Below are 20,628 nucleotides of genomic sequence, written 5' to 3'. Positions count from 1 at the left end.
GAAATTTTCTGTCTTCTTATGTGTATCTTCTTATATCCATTTGAATCACTAAACTATTAACATCAAGTAATCTGTGAACATTTTGTTAGCATTTTAGTGGTAGCGTTTATCCTTCCTGTGTTTTACACCTCATTGTGTGGTGTCCTTTGGTACTTCCCTTCCTTACGCTATCCTTTTCAGTCTGCATGGCTTGGCTTAACTTTACCTCTTTAGGAGTTTTAAGTAGCAATTGGCTGTTCGACGCATGCTCGGCAGACCCACTGGCTTTCTCCCCTACTAAGCCGCTCACTGTTTTTACGAGAAGCTCATTTGCATGCAATTTCCTTCATGTGTGGTCTGCTTTTTCCAAATCGGTAAGCTGCAACGGGGATCAGAAAGGTATGGGCTTTTTGCGTGGAGTTTAATTGATCTAGGCCTCAATCACTACAGCAATGGCTGCATTTCAGCAGTACTGGGTAAATATACTGGCTGTTGTGGTTTGCTATTTGGATGAATATTCTCTTTGGCATAGCTCAAAAAAAGCTACAATGAACGCAAAGATTATGCCTTTGTTCACAGATGAGTTTTATTCACTTAACACCTCCTCGAACACCTCCTTGCTAATCTCCCAGCTCCCAGGTATACTGCAACAAATGCAGACAGACCACTTTTAAGTCAGTTCATGAAGGTTAAATTTAGATCAGATGCAATGAGAGGAGCAGCGAGCAAGATGAGTGAAAAGTGGAATTTAAAAAATCTTAAATTGATGTGGGAAAAGCAAGACAAATATATCTTTGAGATCTGAACTCGTCAAGAGAGGTTTGCATCCTGAAGTATGAGTGAAAGATTATTCCAGAGGGTAGGTGCCACCTCACACAAAACACGAAGTCCTGTCACGTGTCTAGATACACCTGACTGAAAGAAGGGATGGAAGATGTTGAACATCAGAGAACCCTTTTAGCTAAGTAAGGAATGAAATGGGTAGTCAAAATAAGAGGAACACTCAAGATAGTCTGATGGGCGAGGATAAGAATCTTGAACGGGATCCAGTAAGGAACTGAAAGCCAGTGTTTGGTACTGGAAAGAGAAGTCTAGTTCTGTTCCCTACAAAGTGTTTACATTATTCTTGCTTATGTTCAAGTGCATTCTGTGCATACTGAGCACAGACTGGAGCACAAATATTATGCTTCTATGTCTAATTGTGTATAGAATGAACAACCATGTTGTTCTGCTCAGCTAGGTTCACTTGGCAGCAAGACAGATATTCAAGATAAAAAGTAAGGCAAACAATACGCACAACCTGTGCAAATCATTATCAGTGTAGTTTAGAGGTAGTGGGGGGTTTTTTTCATCCCAAGAATTTAAAGTTACAGCAATATCTAGGAAGAAAAAAAATTCTACATAATTTCCAAAAGCCAAACCTTGCGAAAAAAAAGGTTTTGAGGAACATTTGCCTTCATCTTATAATAATTTTCAGTAAATGTCCTTCAGTGCTTTCCGTAACAGTAGTTTTACTAACATTTCTTCCCCCTGCCAAAATTTACAAGAATTTACATCCTGATGTAAATAAAAAAAACCCTACCTATCCAAAATTATGCAAGCAAACTGATCTGCATTGGTTTGGCATCATTTGTCTCAAGCTCAAATCTGGACTAATGTTCTGAAAATTATATTTGACTCTAGAGATTGGCTGCTAATGGTTACATCACATAGCCTAACATGATTCTGTGCTGGCAGGAACCTACAAAGCCTCAGCTGATACTTCATATAAAAGTTCATGTACAAGATGACTGAACTTATGTCTCTTTTCATTTGAACACACACAAAAAAAATAATACAAACCCTAACTCCTCCCCAAAAAGGAAAAGTAGACTAGGCTATTCTATTAAAAAAATTGTTGAAGGGAGAGAAAGTGATGTCGGCTCCCTGAACGGCAGATTGAAACCAGACCTCCCGACCCATACTCGCTTAAATTGCTTAAGTCAGGTGGCATCAGAGTAATTCCTTCTACTAACTTTACGTTCAAAGTGTGTGCTGTGACAACAATGGCTAGCAAGGTGAAGCAGACTGACCTTATGGAAACTTTTCACTAGATTCATTGCAAGGAAGGCGACATGACCACATGCCTGTCTTCATGGCCTACTTCCCCTAAGCATAGCCAAGGCTGTGTGGCCTCTGATAGCTCGGCGAAGGAACAGGGGGAAATCACAAAATAAACCTGCAAAGCCTGGGGCATGAGTTCAGGTGATGCTTTAAGGAGCTCAGCTCAGAACTAAAGGGATACAAGAGGTGATCTTTCCTCAAGGACTAAGACTCTGCATAGGGATGTCTTGTGACATGGGCTCGAGGTATGAAGAGATGAGGTACATATGGAATAACAAGGTGACACAGTTATGTACTTACAAACTAAATACCCCTCTTTGTCAGCCCAATATGAGAAGTTGCAGTACAAAATCGATGACCTTGAAACAGAGGTTGATGCAAGAATTTGAGATTCAGGGAGGTGCTCGAGAAAAACCACCAGGAAGATGTTCTGCTGATTGTTCAACATTTGTGTCATTAGCTGCTAGGTGATGGTGCTCCTGATTTGGAACTGGACACAGCTCACAGGGCTTGGGCTTTCTTTTCACTAACTGCCCCAGAGACATCATGGTGTGCTTTACCAAATTTGGAGAAAAGTAGAGAATCCTCCACCGGGAAGTTATAGCAACTTTTTATCAGGACCTCTTCTCCTTTACTCTGGCTAAGTGCAGAGCTTTTAAGCCTATGCTGGAAGCCTTGGCGAAGGTCCAGATTAAACATAGTTGTTCTTACCCATTCACTCTCTACTCGTCAGAGGGAGGCAGACTAGCAAAAACACCAGATGAAGCTTGGAAATTACTTAGGGAAGCAGGTCTCGCTACAGAATCCCCACTGGCAAGCTGAAGCATCCCAGTGGGTAATATCTACAAATTGGCAAAGGATTCCTTCCTGTGGAAAGAGACTGACCAAGCATTGTGTAGAAGGTCGCACTTGATTGTATGCAAGTACTATGAGCATGGATCTTCTTTATGCTCTTTTAATACTCTGCATGCATCTGTAGCTATACTGTTTTTGTTGATTTTTTGAACTTTGACATCTTGGGACCTAACATGGTCCATTATATGTGTGACGCTCTAGTTTCACGAGAAGCCCCAAGTGTGTGGATATGGCGTATAGTTATAAATTAACTTAGTTTTGTTAGTGTTGGGGTCCAGATGGAGGGGAGTTTCTGCTTTCCTCTCCTTTTCCACCTCTACCGGGGACAATTAAGTTTCTGGAATATTGGGAAGATATGGATAAGTGGTTAAGAAACTGGAATTGGGTTCTTTAGGGTGGGAGATGGGATTAGGCAGGGAATTTGCTAGGGTGTTTATTTTTATTTTCTCTCTGCTTTTGGTTTTGCGTCATTGTGGATTGTTGGGGATGCGCCTTGATGAAAATAATGGCTCTGTGGTGTTTTATGGCTTCTGAGGTCAAAGTACTTACCCTCAATGTCCTGGAAAATATTTTCTGATATTTCAAGAGCCAACACGACGAAAAGTACAGTGTTTATTCAGGAAATACACCTAAGCAGCTGTCATAAGCCATCGCTTCGACACCAGCTTTATCCCCATATTTTGTTTGTATCAGCTCTAAGACAAAAGATGTGGCAATTATAATAGCCAAGGATCTCAGGCTGCAGATTCAGAAAGTTAAACATGATGCGACAGGTAGATACACTGTTGCTCATGTTCTGTTGGATTAGGTTAAACTGGCTCTTGCCGACGTATATGCGCCCAAATCTCTACGTGTAAAATTTTTCTCTAACCTTAAAGTCCAACTGGTAAGTTTTGCAAAGGATGCCCTGCTATTAAGGGGGGGGGGGGGGGGGGGGGACCTGCCAAACAAGTATGTCCTTAAGATTGGCACCCTAAGCCACACGCCCCCAAGCTCAACTGGTGGCAAAGCCCAGGAGCCCCCAAACAGAATCCAGGAGCTGGAAGGAATCCGTCCACCACCTGCTGAAGATAGAGATATACTGAAGTGGTAAGGAGCTGGACGTCCAGGGTCACTGCTTTGTCTTCAGTGTTCTCTATCTCCACCTGCTGGTAGGCGGATACAACCCACTAGTTCCTGGATTCATCTGCTGCTGAGGCTAAGGAATGCCGATTTTAAAATATTTGGCAAAGTCCTAGTGGACCGATTAAGGAAAGACCTTCCCTCCTTGGTCCATCCAGACCAGAAAAGGTTTGTACCCAAGAGACAAGCTGTTGACAATATCCGTAGAATGCTCAGTCTCAACTATAGGGCTCTTAGGGGTCTCATTCCTGCTTTCTTATTGGGAACAGATATAGAGAAGGCCTTTGATAACGTCAACTGGGACTTTTTAGATCAGATTTTAAAACAAATTAGGGATAGGAGAGGGATTTAGATACTTTGTTCAGGTCTTATATTCCTCTCCTCAGGCATGTCTAAAAGTAAACACGGGCCATTCAATGTTACCCCTCTCCTCTGGCACTAGGCAGGGATGCCCGCTGCCCCCGTTATTGTTTGCACTAGTGATGGAGCCTTTAGTATCTGCAATAAGATCCAACCCTGACAAAGGTGGAAGAGGTGGGAAATAAGAGAATATAAAATATATAATAAGCTTATTTGCTGATGACGTCCTGCCATCCCTAACTTCCCCTATTATGACAATACATCAACTGGGAAAACTGAACAAGCGAAATTACTACAGATTTCTATATAGAAAATCCACGCCAATAGAATATCTAGCCTTGGTCATGCATACACAACACAAATACCAAATAACACAAGGCTTCCAAGGGGACCAGCTTTTTAAGCGAGAGATTTAGGACATGCCCCCAGCCCCACCCATGGCATCAGCAGACTGCTTGTCATCTCCTGCTGCCGCAAGACCAGTCTTGCGATAAGAACTTTGAGACTGGTCCCACAGCAGGAGATGACACTTTATTAAGGTGTCTCCTTTTGCCACTGGAAGGGGAACTGCTCAGCAGAAGAGGAGTCTCCCATTGAAAGCAGGAGACTTGGCAGGTCTGAACACAGAATAAGTGACCGCAAACTAGAAATGCAAATATGTAGACAAATTAAACTGAAACCCTAAGTCAGTCTGACCTTGCATGTAGATCACCACCAGGGAAATAGAAAGATGCATTTCCCCTTATACTTGCAAAATATAAATATACCAGACGTCAGGTATATTGTTGGGAGCAGCATATTGTTGGGAACAGAATACAATCAGGGCAACTGTATGAGATTTCTTGGCCAGAGGGAACCCCAAGCCTGCCTGGATCTGAAGGTGGCATAGCCTGGTACAGAGCTTCGGCGGTCTCTCCCCAAATTTCTGCCATGGACCTCAACTATGTCTGATACCAGCTCTGGCAGTTGTACTTTCTAAGCACTAAATAGAAAATAATTCTACCTTTTGTATCTGGTCATTTAATTTTAAAACATTTTATTGGTCCTCGCTCTGGTTTGTCTTCTCTTAACTTTCTTGCCACAATCTCTTGTACATATATTTCTTTTCACTCCATATCCATCTTCCCTCTGGGCCCCTGTCCCTATTTTTCTCTTATGTTCAGCATCTCCATTCCCCTGCTCAATATCTTCACTCTTTCCTTGCCCTCCTCCCTTCTTCAGCATCACTCTTCTGTGTCCCTACCCCCCCCCCCCCCCAGTTCAGCATTGGTCCTCCATCTCTATCCCTCGCTGTCCAGCATTTCCCCTCCATCTCTATCCCCTCACTGTTCAGCATTGTTCCTCTATTTCCCCATCCCTATGCTCCCCCTAAGCCCTCTATCTCCCTTCTGTGTCCCTATCCCTCCCCATGTCCAGCTTCTCTCTACCCTCCCCACCCAACATGGTCCAGCATCTTTCCTAGTCTTCCCACATGGTCCAATATCTGTCTCTCTCCTCTCCACCCTCTATGGGACTGGAATCTCTTCACTTATCTTCCCTCTACCCCCTCACAGCATAGCATCTCTCCCTTTTATCCCACCCTCCCAAAACCCAGTACAGCATGTGCCCCTACCTCTGTGTATCCAGCATCTCCACCCTCCCCCATTCCCCCCCAGTCCAGCAGTTCTCCTGCCCCCTCCCCCATGAGTCCAGCACTATTCCTGCTCCTCTTCCCTGCCCCCTTGCAGGCCAAACATTTCTCCTGCTTCCACGCACCCCCCCCCCCCCCCCCCCCCACTCCTTCAAACCTCTCTCCTTTGCTGGTTGTAGCAGCGATAAGGGAAAATTAGGTTCTTACCATGATAATTTTCTTTCCTTTAGTCATAGCAGATGAAGCCATTACGTATGGGTTGTGTCCATCAACCAGCAAGGGGGGGGGGGGGATAGAGAGCACTCAATTTTTCACAGTGCCTCATGGCCAGCTAGCTCCACTGCCTCTTCAGTATTTGAAGCTTCCAAAGCAGTATGGCAAACCGCAATGGGAATAACATGAACTTTCCTCACAGCGAACAATGGCCCCTTAACATGGGCATAAACTCCAAAAAAGGAGGGAATGAACTCATCCTCCTGGAGGGAATAAACTCATCCTCCACTTTGTATAAACGGAGGGAATACTTGCATCCTCCTGGAGGGAATAAACTCATCCTCCCAAAACATGAACTGGAGGGAATGAACTCATCCTCCTATAACTGTAACAAGAATCCTGAAGACTGTTTTCCGACTCCCCAAGGAAGGAATATAACTTCAGGAAACAAGAACAGCACCTGAAATCAGAATCACTGCAATACAATCATACAAGGAGGGCTCATGGCTTCATCTGCTATGACTAAAGGAAAGAAAATTATCATGGTAAAAACCTAATTTTCCCTTCCTTATCATCAAGCAGATGAAGCCACTACATATGGGATGTAACAAAGCAATCCCTAAATAGGGTGGGAACAAGCCACACCACGCGCTAGCACCTGTGCTCCAAAACGCGCATCCCTCCTGGCAGCCACATCCAACCTGTAATGTCGGGCGAAAGAGAGCTTAGAAGCCCATGTTGCAGCACTGCAAATCTCATGAAGAGATAGTGCTCCAGTTTCCGCCCAGGAAGAGGAAATCGTGGAATGTGCCTTAAAGGCTTCAGGCGGAACCCGGCCAGACAGCAGATATGCTGAAAAGATAACTTCTTTCAGCCAACGGGCAATAGTGGCTTTAGACGCTGAAGACCCTCTGCGAGGACCAGCAAACAGCACAAAAAGATGATCAGAGGTCCTGAAAGAATTTGTAATTCGCAGATACTGCAACAGAGTCCTGCGCACATCCAAAAGGTGCAACTGCCCAAATGAATCTGGAAACTCCTCCTCAACAAAGGAGGGAAGAAAAATAGGCTGGTTTAGGTGAAACGCTGAAACCACCTTAGGCATGAAGGAAGGCATGGTCCGAACCGTGACCCCTGACTCTGAGAATTACAGAAAAGGGTCTCTACAGGACAGCGCCTGGAGCTCTGACACCCGTCTCGCTGAGGTAATGGCCACTAAAAAGACGGCCTTCAGTGTCAAATCTTTCTCTGAAGCACACCGAAGCGGTTCAAAGGGAGCCCCTTGAAGGGCCTTCAATACTAACCCCAGGTTCCAAGCTGGACAAGGTGCCCGCACGGGAGGACGGAGCCGAAGCACCCCTCTAAGAAACCGTGCCACATCTGGATGAGCAGCTAAGGACACGCCTTCAACCTTGCCACGCAGGGAGGCCAATGCTGCCACTTGCACCCGCAGAGAATTATAGGCCAAGCCTTTGTGTACACCATCCTGCAAAAAGTCCAGAATCGACGAGAGAGGAGCCCCCGCAATGGAGAAAGCGCTCTTGAAATACACCAGACTTCAAACTGGCGCCAAATCCTGGCATAAGTCACGGAAGTGGAGCGCTTATGGGCCTGCAGGAGAGTGGAAATTACCTTATTTGAGTAGCATTTCTCTCTCAATTGTGCCCTCTCAATCGCCATGCCATAAGACCAAAGCGACAGGCGTTCTCCATGGCCACCGGACCCTGTGACAACAGGTGCGGAACCAGAGGTAACGGAAAGGGAGCCTCCAACAGCATCTGTCGGAGGTCCGCATACCAAGGCCTCCTGGGCCAATCTGGGGCGATGAGCACCACTTCTCCTGGATGCAGCCAAATCCGCAGGAGCACTCGCCCTATCAAGGGCCACGGAGGGAAGACATACAGCAAGCCCAGGGGCCAGGGTTGAGCCAAGGCATCCAACCCGGCAGAGCGAGGATCCCTCCGTCTGCTGAAGAAGCACGGGATTTTGGCATTGGAACTGGTCGCCATAAGATCCATCACTGGCTTGCTCCATTTGGCACATATCTGCAGGAATACATCGTCTGCTAGTTCCCACTCTGCTGGATCTATCTGATGCCTGCTTAGATAGTCGGCTTGCACGTTGCTCTGACCTGCAATGTGAGTTGCTGACAGGGACTGTAGATGCAGCTCGGCTCAGTAGCAAATTTGTTCGGCCTGCGCGGCTAGAGCTCTGCACTAAGTGCCGCCTTTTCGATTTATGTAGGCCACTGCTGTCGTGTTGTCCGACATCACTCGGACAGCCAATCCTTCTAGGGTCACTTGAAAGGCCAGAAGAGCCAGAAACACCGCTTTCAACTCCAGACCACTCCGACTCGTCGGGCGTCCACAGACCCTGGGCATGCTTCCCTGGCAATGTGCGCCCCAGCCTTTCAGGCTAGCAATCTGTCACCACTAGGCACCAATCGGGGAGCACCAGCGGCATTCCCCGCCGCAACATGCTGTCCGAGAGCCACCACTCCATACTGAGGCGGGCCGCAGGGAGCCAAGAAAGTCTGCACTGATGATCCTGAGATACTGGAGACCATCTTTGAAGTAGAGAATACTGTAGAGGTCTCAGGTGCGCTCTCGCCCATGGCACCACTTCCAAGGTGGCCGTCATCGATCCCAACAGCTGGACAACGTCCCAAGCTCGCGGGCGGGGGCATCCTCAGGAGCTGACGGACCTGATTCTGAAGCTTGCACCGCCTTTGCTCGGGAAGAAACACATAGCCCGAGGCTGTGTCGAACCTGGCCCCCAAATATTCTAGAGATTGCGAGGGGGTCAGGTAACTTTTGGCCATATTGACGACCCAGCCCAGAGATTGAAAGACTGAAACCACTCTGGCTGTAGCTAGATGACTCTCTTTTTCTGAGTCTGCTCTGATGAGCCAGTCATCTAGGTACGGGTGAAACCGGATACCCTCTCGCCTGAGAAAGGCAGCTACTACCACCATTACCTTGGAGAAGGTTCAGGGAGCTGTGGCGAGGCCAAAGGCAAGGCCCGAAACTGGAAATGTTTTCCCAACACCGCAAACCGCAGAAACTTCTGGTGCGGGGGCCAAATTGGTATGTGCTAGTAAGCTTCTTTCAGGTCCAGAGCGTGAGAAACTCTCCTGGCTGTACAGCCGCAATGACGGAGCGCAGGGTTTCCACAAAGTAAATGGAGTAGCGGCCTAGACCTTGTTCGGCGGGAGGCACCGGGGTCACAGCCCCTATCTGGCACAGACTGAGCAAAGTCTCCTCTACCGCCGCCCGTTTGGCGGCAGAACCACATCAGGACTCCACAAACATGTCTCTCACCGGGGCATCGAATTCTATTCGGTATCCGCCTCTGATCAGGTCCAAGACCCACTGATCTGCGGAGATTTTGGCCCACTCCTCGAAAAAGAGGGAAAGTCTTCCTCCGATGACAGGAAACGAGGAGGGGGCCGGCGCACCATCATTGAGAGGGTCGCCCCTGAACTCCAGGCCTTGAACCGGCAGCTGCAGAACGTTTGTCCGAGCGAAAAGAGTTTCTCTGCTGAAAGCAGGCACGCGAAGTGAACCCAGCAGCACGCCCCGGGCGGTACCTTCTAGCTTCACGGAAGCGAGGTCTGTAAGAGGAGCAGACCGCCTGATCCTTAGAGGAAGGCTTCGGCCTACCTTCGGGCAAGCGCTGAGGTTTGGAATCCCCCAGGCCTTTAACAATGTTTTCCAGCTCCTCACCAAACAGGAGAAGGCCTTGAAAGGGCAACTTCACCAACCTTTGCTTAGAGGCCATGTCCGCCGCCCAATGTCGTAGCCAAAGAGTGCAGCGAGCCGCCACTGCTACAGCCATTTGTTTAGCCGAAGCTCTGACCATATCATAAAGGGCGTCAGCCAAAAAGGACAAGGCCGACTCCATCCGCGGAGCCACTTCAGATAAGGTCTCCGCTCCATCACCGGGCTGTTCCACTGCCTGCTGTAACCAAGCCAGGCAGGCTCTAGCAGCATAACAACTGCATGCAGACGCCCCAAACAGTGAGACCTGCGAAATCAAAGGACCGCTTCAGAGCTGAATCAAGCCTGCGGTCTTGAATATCCTTCAGGGCAACACCTCCTTCAACAGGGAGGGTAGTTCTCTTTGTCACAGCCGTGACCAGGGCATCCACTTTAGGCATTGCAAAGCGAGCCAAATGTTCCTCACTCAGAGGGTATAATTGCCCCATAGTCCTGGCAACCTCCAAAGGTCCCTCGGGGTCAGCCCATTGAGCCGAAATAAGCTCTTGGATGGAGTCATGCAAAGGAAAGGCTCGAGCAGGCTTTCTGGTACTAGCCATCCTTGGATTAACAGGGGAGGCTGTGCCACTCCCAGGATCTTCAATCGAGAGGGCTTGTAAGGCATCTGAAATAAGCGCCGGCAGCTCCTCACCGCAGACGGATCATCAAGCTCCTGTGGCAATTCTGCACCTGACTCTGGCTCCTCAGCCCAAGAAGTTCTGCCAGACCCCTCAGAATCCTCATAGCCCTACCACGGGGGGCGGGGGGGGGGGGGGGGGGGGAGTGGGAAGAGGGGTGCGCCACACTCAGAAGGGGAATTAGCCCTTCTGTGTTTTATCAGGAGGAAAAGAAACAGGCAAAGTCAAATCCGAAAGGCCAGGATCCACCGGGGGGGCAGGCAGAGGGTCCGAAGAACCCTGTGGAAGAGCTCTTTTAAGCATATACGCCCTATGGCGCATTAAAACAAAATCAGAGGAGAAAACCGCTCCCTGACCGCCCGGATCCTGCCCAGGGCTATCAGTTCTATTATTAGCCTCACTCAGAGGACCCCCCCCCCCCCCACGGATTCAGGGCTCTCCGTCGCAACGGAGGCCGCGCCATGTGGAAAATCCAAAATGGCGTTCGCTGCCTGCTCAGAGCGCAAAAGATTGCCACTCGCCATGCTAGGGACGGCTTTACCATCTGTACAGCATGAATTACAGAGCCCCGCTGCTGATTTGCGCTTGCCACATTTAGAACAGCGCGTTACAGTCTCCACAGCCAACGCCGAAAACGGCGATAAAATTCAAATATGGCGGTTCGCGCCAAAAACGTCCCGATCACGGGCCCACCCCGGAGGAGTCAGAAAACACTCTTACCTCACTAGACCGAGTACCACAGCTCCGGTCCTGCAGAAGAATCTCAAGAAAAAAAACCTCTTTTCCAAGATCGCTGCGCTAGCGCAACGCGACTTTAATTATTTATTTATTTTTAATGCTGTGAGGAAAGCAGAGGCAAAAGAGGTAAATAAAAACACTCCGGAGGCTCAGATAAGTGGGAAAGGCAGGGAAAGGCGAACCAATGTGCCTGCATCCACTGAGTGGGAAAGGACAGGGAAAAGCAAGTTAATATGTCCACATCCACGGGGGCATGAGTAAGGCAGGGAAAGAGCTGACCTATGTGCCTTCAAAGTGAAGCTGCTATAGCCTCTAACACCCCGGCTAACAACTGGCAAGCCAGGAGCCACCCCCAGGCAGATTTTTTGATGGAGCTCGAAGAAGCTGCAGCCACCCTGCTTGGGGAGATAGAGAATACTGAAGAGGCACTGTGAAAAATTGAGTGCTCTCTATCTCCCCCTGCTGGTTGATGGACACAACCCATACATAATGGCGTCATCTGCTTGATGACAAGGAAACACATGCTTTCCTCTATTACATCCCGCCCCTCGCTGAAGCAACTTCCTTTGCACAAGGGCAAGACACGGCAGAGGAAAGGTTCCAGGTTCAGCTGCGGATAGTGTGTGCATTGCTACAGCAGCTGCTGAAGGAGGCAGGTTTGAAGCACCATGGGGGGAGGGGGATTATTTTTATTAAGCAATCCATTATAAATATGTAATTTAAGTTTTCAGAGGTAATTACGTCACTTTCAATAGGAAAGAATGCCCAGTGTCAAACTTAACATTATATTGAGCACCCAGGAACTGAGATTCCTTGTTATAAATTACTCTTTCAAACACATGAATGAAAAGTAGACTGGGAACTCACCTTTAAACTTTGACCTGATATTGGCTAGCTCCTTGTTTATTCTCTTTATCTCTGCTTCTTTGCTTTTACCTGGGAAGGGGGAGGGAGTGGAAAAGAAAGATATTAGGAGCAATAGGCAAATTACATTTCCAGGTCTCTACTTTCTTTCTTACACAGAGCAGTCACTAAACTATCAAGGGGTAGGGACACAAGAGGGGGCAACACAATTGATCTAAACAAAGTTTACAACTGCAGGCATACTGCTAAATGATTTCTAGCTTCTTTGTTCTATATTTCAACTGTTTGGCTGTAGTTACTTTCAGATTTCTACTCTCTCCAGTTGCCTGTACTGCTTATTTCTTTTGAGTTTGGTAGACATCTAGTATAAGAAAAAAACCACCCATCTCTTTGACCTGCTTTTACGTAATGAGAGAACAAACCTTCTGTCATTTGCCCTCAGCACTGCAGACTGCTGGTGAACCGCTATTTTCTTGACTCTGGAACTTCTGAAAAAGTATCCAATATAATATCCTACTGGAAATCGTTGACAGATTTGCTTTCAGCTGAGAAATCCATCAATCTAGATTTTTCTTCCCAACGCATAAACAATTTGTTTTCAATTGGATCAGTTTATATTAGAAGAGAAATAGCTAGAGAATCACCGATCTTAAATCCACTGAAGATCTAGGATTTACTCAGGTGATCAAATCTCCAATCCATAGGCTAGATTTAGGGTTCTGCTAAGGGGTCAACATTTTTAAACACAGAGCTTGTGGTACCAAAATAACATTCCTATAATGGACAGATTTTTTTTTTAAATAAAGATCTTGTATAAAAGGACTACCTAAAACAGATGCACCTAAACAAAGTTTACAACAAAATTCAAGGCACGAGAAATTTGACTGCCGAGGGTAGGAAAAGGACTCTAGGAAATTCATATGGATGAAAATATGACCAGTGTCAGAACATATTGACATCTGGAATGCACATTTAGCAATTGCCTTAGGAAAAACAGTCCCATCGCCAAAAGGTTCTATGTACTACGTAGAGAATGACACGGGGACAAAGTTAGTCTCCAACCCTACCCCGTCCCCACAGGTTCTGTTCCCATCCCCACGGGCTCTGTCTTCAACTGCAGAAGCCTCGAACAATTATGATTTTATATTTAAATCTTATTAAAGTATAAAAAGGAACAATATGCTGTGCAACTATTGTGTATAAATTACAAACAGAAAGCAATACCAGTGAGCAGCAATAATAACCCTCCTCACCGCCACCCTCTACCCGTCCAACCCTAACAATAACTGATTTCTACTACCCCAAGGAATCCTAATCCACACTGTTAAAATGTCCAGCGGTACAAAATACAACCTGTTCTGTATGCCCTAGAGGGGAGAAATATGCCCTATGAAGCACTGTTATGATTTTTTAATCTGTGGATGAATAAGAAGTCATCAACAATCTCAGGATTCAGTCTAGCTCTCCTGTCTTCCACAGTCCTCCCTGCAATAGAAAATGTCTTCTTAGAAGATGTGCTGGTAGCAGGAATGTACAGGATTCACCATGCAAATGTTGCTAGTTGTGGCCAGTATGTTTGCTTGTTTTTCGGGAAAAAAAATCAAAATATCCTCTGCATCACTCAAACAAACAGTCCAGCTCATTAACAGGCTTCAAACTAGAAAATGACACAGACAAAATTTGTCCCCCTCCTCATGGGCTCTGTCCGCGTGTCATTCTCAAGTACTATGCACAAATGCTCCCTGTGGTTCTCCCTAGAACAATGGGTCCTTAAGTATCAAGGGCATAAGGTTCTATGTACTACACACAAATGCTCCCTGTGGTTCTCCCTAGAACAATGGGTCCTTAAGTATCAAGGGCATAAGGTTCTATGTACTACACACAAATGCTCCCTGTGGTTCTCCCTAGAATCATGGGTCCTTAAGTGTAATGGGCATAAGCTTGAAAGAAAATGACAGAAATGTCATCTAAATGAAAGCAGGTTCAACTGTAAGAAACATAGCAATGTGCTGCCATGCCTCAGCCAAAACAAACTCATACCCACTAAACCAAGTAGCTATTCACTCTACTGCAAACCACACAACAGAACCAGCTCTCCCAGTTACAAAATAAATCAGCAATGATTTTTGTCATACACATTGCCACCAAAATTAAAGATCTCTAACTTAAACAGTTCCATCGAGCCTCCCACCAACTAACAAGAACACTCCCTTCTCTCTCCCGCCCCCATGCACAGCCATCTGAAATACAATCAACCAGGTAACAGCCAAAAAAAATTCTTGAAAGGCCTACAGCCAATATCCCTCCCCCTTGATCTCTGTCCAGTAAAGACAGTACAGCTAGCAAACAAAAGGCGTTACTGAAAGAGCCACAACTAAAATTGTTAACTCCTCTCTTGTGGAATGGAAGCTGCGAACACCACAAAAAACAAAACAAAACAGAAAAACAAAAAAACCCCACACCCCACCTACTGTTGTGCAACCCCTACTGAAAAAGGGTCCCTCGACCAGGACAACTTCAAAAACACCCTTTCCTGGCAAAGTTCATAGAAGACTGTATTTTAAAACTGGCTGGTAAGAAATGGTCCAGGATATATTTTAAAGCTCAAAAATGGTCTAGCTGTAATGAGCAAACGTATCCATTCACATGTGTTTGTGATGTTTTTGTGTGTCGTGTGGGTGTGTGTGTCTTCTGTGTTTGTGTGTGGTGTTGAATGAACAGAAGTCAAGATGAAAACAAAAAAATAATGTAAGGGCCCTTTTAATAAACTGTGGTAAGATTTTGCACTTACTATGTATTAGGTGCATGGTAAATGCAAAACCTCTGTGGTAAATGCAGGGAATGTGCCCAGCATATACCCTGCCTTTACTGCACAGGTACCACACTACATGCAGTGGCATATAGCATGGGTGCTCCCGTGCTGTCTGGCACAGCATGTAATGTGGTGCCAGCCCATAAAACAGTACTACAATGGTATATTCCCTCAATACAATCTCTTGTGGCAGCTCCTCCTGTCCAGCCCATGCATTGATAAGAAGCCCCATCCCTTCTGCAAGATGCTCCCCTAACATGCCCTCTGAGAACTGCTGGGACTTATCAAAGGCTATTCCTGGTGATCTAGTGGGATGGGGCAGGAGCACATGGATGTGTATGTTATTGGGGGGGGGGGGGTTAAGAGGGGGCATTTTGAGCCCAGATTTCTTAGCCACTGGCTGCTGCCTGCCATTGTTTCATCCTTTCTGTTACTGCCTGCTCCAAAGAAAGCTCTTTTGGGTAATGCAAAAAATTACTATTCCCCCTTTAAAGCTTAGCCGAGATTGGGTGGCAGAGCCGGTGGGGGGAGGCGGGGCTGGTGGTTGGGAGGCGTGGCTAGTACTGGGCAGACACAAATCAAGGTAAGGTATACACAAAAAGTAGCACATATGAATTTATCTTGTTGGGCAGTGCAGGTCTTTTTCTGCCGTCATCTACTATGTTACTATGATAGAAACTGGTTAAACCCCTGTCAATCTGGCTTCAGGCCCGGATGCAGAATGGAGACAGCTATATCCCTTCTTGACAATTTCCACAGACTGACAGTGTCCACAGACCCTGGACATGCCTCTCCTGGCAATGAGCTCCCCAGCCCTTCAGGCTGGCATCGGTTACCACCAGGCACCAGTCGAGGAGTGCTAATGGCATTCCTCGCCACAGCTTGCTGTCTGAGAGCCACCACTCCATGCTGAGTCGGGCCGCAGGGAGCCAACTGAGTCTGCACTGATAATCCTGGGAAATGGGAGACCAACGTTGTAGCAGGGAACACTACCGCGGTCTCATGTGCGCTCTCGCCCAAGGCACCACTTCTAGGGTGGTCGTCATCGACCCAAAGAGCTGGACAATGTCCCAAGCTCACGGGCGAGGCATCCTCAGGAGCAGACTGACCTGGGACTGAAGCTTGCACATCCTTTGCTCGGGTAAAAAAAACAAAAAAAAAACCCCCGAGACCGTGTCGAACCGAACCCCCAAATACTCTAGAGATTGAGAGGGGGTCAGGTGACTTTTGGGTATATTGACGACCCAGCCCAGACACCACTCTGGCTGTTACATGACGACTCTCTTCTGCAGAGTCCGCTCTGATGAGCCAGTCTTCGAGGTACGGGTGAACCCGCATACCCTCTTGCCTGAGAAAGGCAACTACTAACACCATTACCTTGGAAAAGGTTCGGGGAGCTGTGGCGAGGCCAAAAGGCAAGACCCGAAACTGAAACTGTTTTCCCAACACCGCAAACCGGAGAAACCGTTGGTGCAGGGGCCAAATAGGGATGTGCAAGTAAGCTTCTTTCAGGTCCAGAGACGTGAGAAACTCTCCTGGCTGAACCGCCGCAATGATGGAGCGCAGGGTTTCCATGTGGAAATGCTGTACTTTGAGTGACTCTACTTTCTTCAAGTCGAGAATGGGCCGAAGAGACTCACCTTTTCACGGCACTACAAGATAAATGAAGTAACTACCGCAGCCGCGTTTGGCGGGAGGCACGGGGATCACCGCTGCCAGGTGCAACAAGCCTTGCAAGGTCTCCTCTACCTCCGCCAGTTTGACAGCAGTGACGCATCGGGACTCCAAAAACACGTCTCTCATCAGGGCAGTAAATTCCAATCTGTAGCCATCTCTGATCAGGTCCAAAACCCACTGATCTGAGGTAATCTTGACCCACTCCTCGAGAAAGAGGGAAAGACATCCTCCAACTGCAGGAATCGAGGAGTGGGCCGGCGCACCATCATTGAGAGGGTTGCCCATGAACTCCAGGCCTTGAACCGGCCTCTGCGGAGCGTTTGTCCGAGCGAAAGGAGTTCCTCTGCTGAAAACGGGCACGCGAAGTAAACACAGCAGAACGCTCCGGGCGGAACCTTCTAGCTTCACGGAAGCGAGGTCTGGAAGAGGAGGGAAACGCCTGACCTTTGGAAGAAGGCCGCGGCCTATCCTCGGGTAACCGCTGGGGTTTAGCATCCCCCAGGCCCTTGACAATTTTCTCCAACTCCTCAACAAATAGAAGGCCCTGGAAGGGCAACTTCACCAACCTTTGCTTAGAGACCATGTCAGCCGTCCAATGTCGTAGCCATAGAAGGCAGCGAGTGGCCACTGCCAGAGACATCTGTTTAGCCGAGGCTCTGACCAGATCATAAAGGGCGTCAGCCAAAAATGACAAGGTCGACTCCATCCACGGTGCCACCTTCTCAAGGGGCTCCGCTCCATCCCCGGGCTGTTCCACTGCCTGCTGCAACTAAGATAGGCAAGCTCAAGCAGCATAACAACTGCACACAGACGCCCGTAAGGCTAGGCCTGAAATTGCAAAGGACCATTTCATTGCTGATTCCAGCTGTCGGTCCTGCATGTCCTTCAGGGCGACCCCCTCCCTCTACTGGTAGGGTAGTCTTCTTCGTCACAGCCGTGACTAGGGCATCTACCCTCACTAAGAGGGTATAAGTGCCCCATTGCCCTGGCAACAAAGGCCCCTTGGGGTCAGCCCATTGAGCCGAAATAAGCTCTTGGATGGAGTCATGCAAAGGAAAGGCTCAAGCAAGCTTCTTAGTACTTGCCATCCTCGGATTACCAGAGGAGGCCTCACCAAGCGAAGGATCTTCAATAGAGAGAGCCTGCAAGGCATCAGAAATAAGCACTGGCAGCTCATTGCGGTGGAAAATGCTAACCGCAGTGGGATCATCTGGATCCAGTGGCAATCTGGCACCTTCCTCTGGCTCCTCAGACCACGAAGGCCTGCCAGACCCCTCAGAATCCCCACAGCCTGACCATGGGAGGGAAGGGAGGTGCGCCACTCTCTGAAGGGGAATTTACCCTTCTACGCTTGTCCTGCGGCCAACTGTCTGTGGAAAAAATGCCTGACGGCAATTCTGGGCCAGCCTCCACCGGAGGGGAACCAGGTAGCAACACAGAGTCAGACACCTGCGGCAGAGCCCTCTTTAACATGAACGCTTTATGTAAAAGCAACACAAACTCACGGGAGAAAGGCTCACCCTGGTCTCCCGGTTCCAATCCAGGGCAAGCAGCTCCTCTGGTAGCCTCCATCCGAGACTACACTCTGCCTCAGACCCCTCTGCTCCTGCGGGGGTCGGACCATGCGGCGCATTCAAGATGGCGCCCGCTGCCAGCTCCACCAAGCGCGAAGAGACATCGCTCACCACGCTCGTAACGGCCCTGACGTCTCAAGAGCACGATTTACAGAGCCCCGTTGCTGATCTTCGCTTGCCACAACGTGAACACTGCTTAACAACCTCTGCAGCCATCGCCAAAAACGGCGGAATATTTCAAAATGGCGGATTTGCACCAAAAACGCCCCGATCGCGGGCCCTTCCCGGAGGAGCTACAAGATGCTCTTACCTCAACAGACCGAGTCCCAGAGCTCCGGTCACTCTGCACAGACAGAAGATAGAATCGCAGCGCTAACAAGCGCGTCACGTTTTTTTTTTTTAACGCTGTGAGGAAAGTTAGAGGCAACAGCTACAGAGGCACTCCGGGGGTCCAGAAGAGTGGGAAAGGCAGGGAAAAGATGAACCAATGTGCCTGCATCCATATAGAAGAGAGTGGGAAAGGCAGAGACAGGGCAAACCTATATGCCTGCATCCACATAGGGGGGAAGGGTAAGGCAGGGAAAGGGCTAACCTATGTGCTTTTAAAGTGGAGCTGCAATCACCACAACACCCCTGCTACAACTGACAAAAGCACAGGAGCCACCCCAGGCAGATTCTTGAAGGAGCTGAATAAGCTGTGCCCAACCCTGCTGGGAGATAAAGAATACTGAGAGGCAGATGGAGCTAGCTGTCCAGGAGGCACTATGGTTTTCAGTGTTTTCTATCTCCCCCTGCTGGTAGATGGACACAACCCATTCGTAATGGATTCATCTGCTGCTGATGACAAGGAAGCAAATATTTAAATAGTCTATATGTGAATGATGTAAACATTAAAAATAAGACTGGAGAGTAACTGTATATGGCAAATAAAATACATTGGCATATTAGAAAAACTATGAATTGGGACACAGATACCAGGGTGCAAATATCAAAATTCAAATTGGTGGAGGGGTGGCATATGTTAAACAGAATAAAGCCCTGCAGTAAGCAAAATGCAATGTCACATCTTTATGGATAGAAATTCGATCTGCACTGAGAAGAGAATGAAGTGGTGAAGCATACTATTGTCCACTTAGGGGTAGATGCATCAAGCATCTTGCCCGTGCAGCGCCTTCGGACAGAGGAGAAAGGCGCTGCACGGGCCCGGTAAGAGGAAGGGGGGCCCGATGGAGGAGGGGAATGGCGGCGACGACCCCAAAAGGGGGCGGGGCACGGACGGAGGATGTCGGGAGGCGGAGCTGAGGTGAGAGAGTAGTGAGGAAGGGAGGGGGCAGGGGCTTCTAGAAGTTTGCTTTTTCGGGGTGGGGGGGAGCGGCGGAAAGTGGGGAGCAGCGGGGGGGGGGGGGGGCAAGGCCGTCCGTACAGGACGCTCCTGATGAGCGCCCTTGCCCCCTCCCGATCCTTTTTTTATTTTTATTTTTTTATGTGTTTTCTGAGGTCCTTTGGACCAATCACAGCGCTTTTAGCTCTGCTAATGCGCTGGGATTGGCTCAAAGTTTGTTTATTTTTTCACTTAACACTTTTTCCTGGCACAGAGCTGTCCTAACGAGAGGTCCAGACCTCTCGTTAGTTTTCCTGCCTTTTTCCTGCGTAAAGGCAATCGGAAAAGGTTAGTGCATGTCGTTTCAATGGGGTTTTCACACTAATTGCTCATCTCCATTCCGTTTTCGTTAGCTGCTACTACCGTCGAAAAATAGGCTTTAGTGCATGGAAAGGATCGGAAATTCTTCCTTAAGGGCTCATTTAACGATGAAAAACGTTTAGTGCATCTGGGCCTTAGACAGAATGAAGAGGCAGTGAAATACTAAAGAGAAATCAGGAAAGCATACTAATTTAGTTTAATTTCAGCGTTTTTGTCTGCACTTGACATGTAAATTCTAAGCATAATACAAAGCACAGTACAAAATGACTACTTATTCGATGCAATAAACCACATCATAAATGTCATAATACTGTAGAATCAGAATACATACAGTTGCAATTAATTTACTGGCAGGCTCGTTTTTGATTTTTGTTTTTATAATTTATAAAATGTCAGAACAGAACTTACACATGGTGCAACAAAAGCGGTACAAAAATAGCAATTAAAAGTCATAAACCTAAACACTCAGAAAATGAAGCAAGAGCTCCAGAGTCAGGTGTTGAACCTCCTCTACACACCAACCAACACTCCATATCACATCCAAACATTCCACCTACCCCATTCTTTCACTCTTCCCCTTCTGTAGATCATCATATACTGGGC

At 47.7% G+C, this 20,628-nt stretch overlaps 1 protein-coding gene across 1 annotated transcript in view; it reads right to left on the bottom strand.

The window, feature by feature from the left end:
• The window catches only part of LOC115469011 (AP-2 complex subunit alpha-2-like), a 130,222-nt gene that overhangs the window by 54,505 nt on the left and 55,089 nt on the right, over positions 1-20,628 (bottom strand). The window contains exon 2 of the mRNA XM_030201246.1: positions 12,264-12,332. Within this exon, the coding sequence (XP_030057106.1) occupies positions 12,264-12,332 (69 nt within the window). The remainder of the gene's footprint in view (positions 1-12,263; positions 12,333-20,628) is intronic.

The sequence above is a fragment of the Microcaecilia unicolor genome, chromosome 4 (assembly GCF_901765095.1).
Source record: "Microcaecilia unicolor chromosome 4, aMicUni1.1, whole genome shotgun sequence".
Lineage (NCBI taxonomy): Eukaryota > Metazoa > Chordata > Amphibia > Gymnophiona > Siphonopidae > Microcaecilia > Microcaecilia unicolor.
This window is presented reverse-complemented; position numbering and strand designations above follow the sequence as displayed.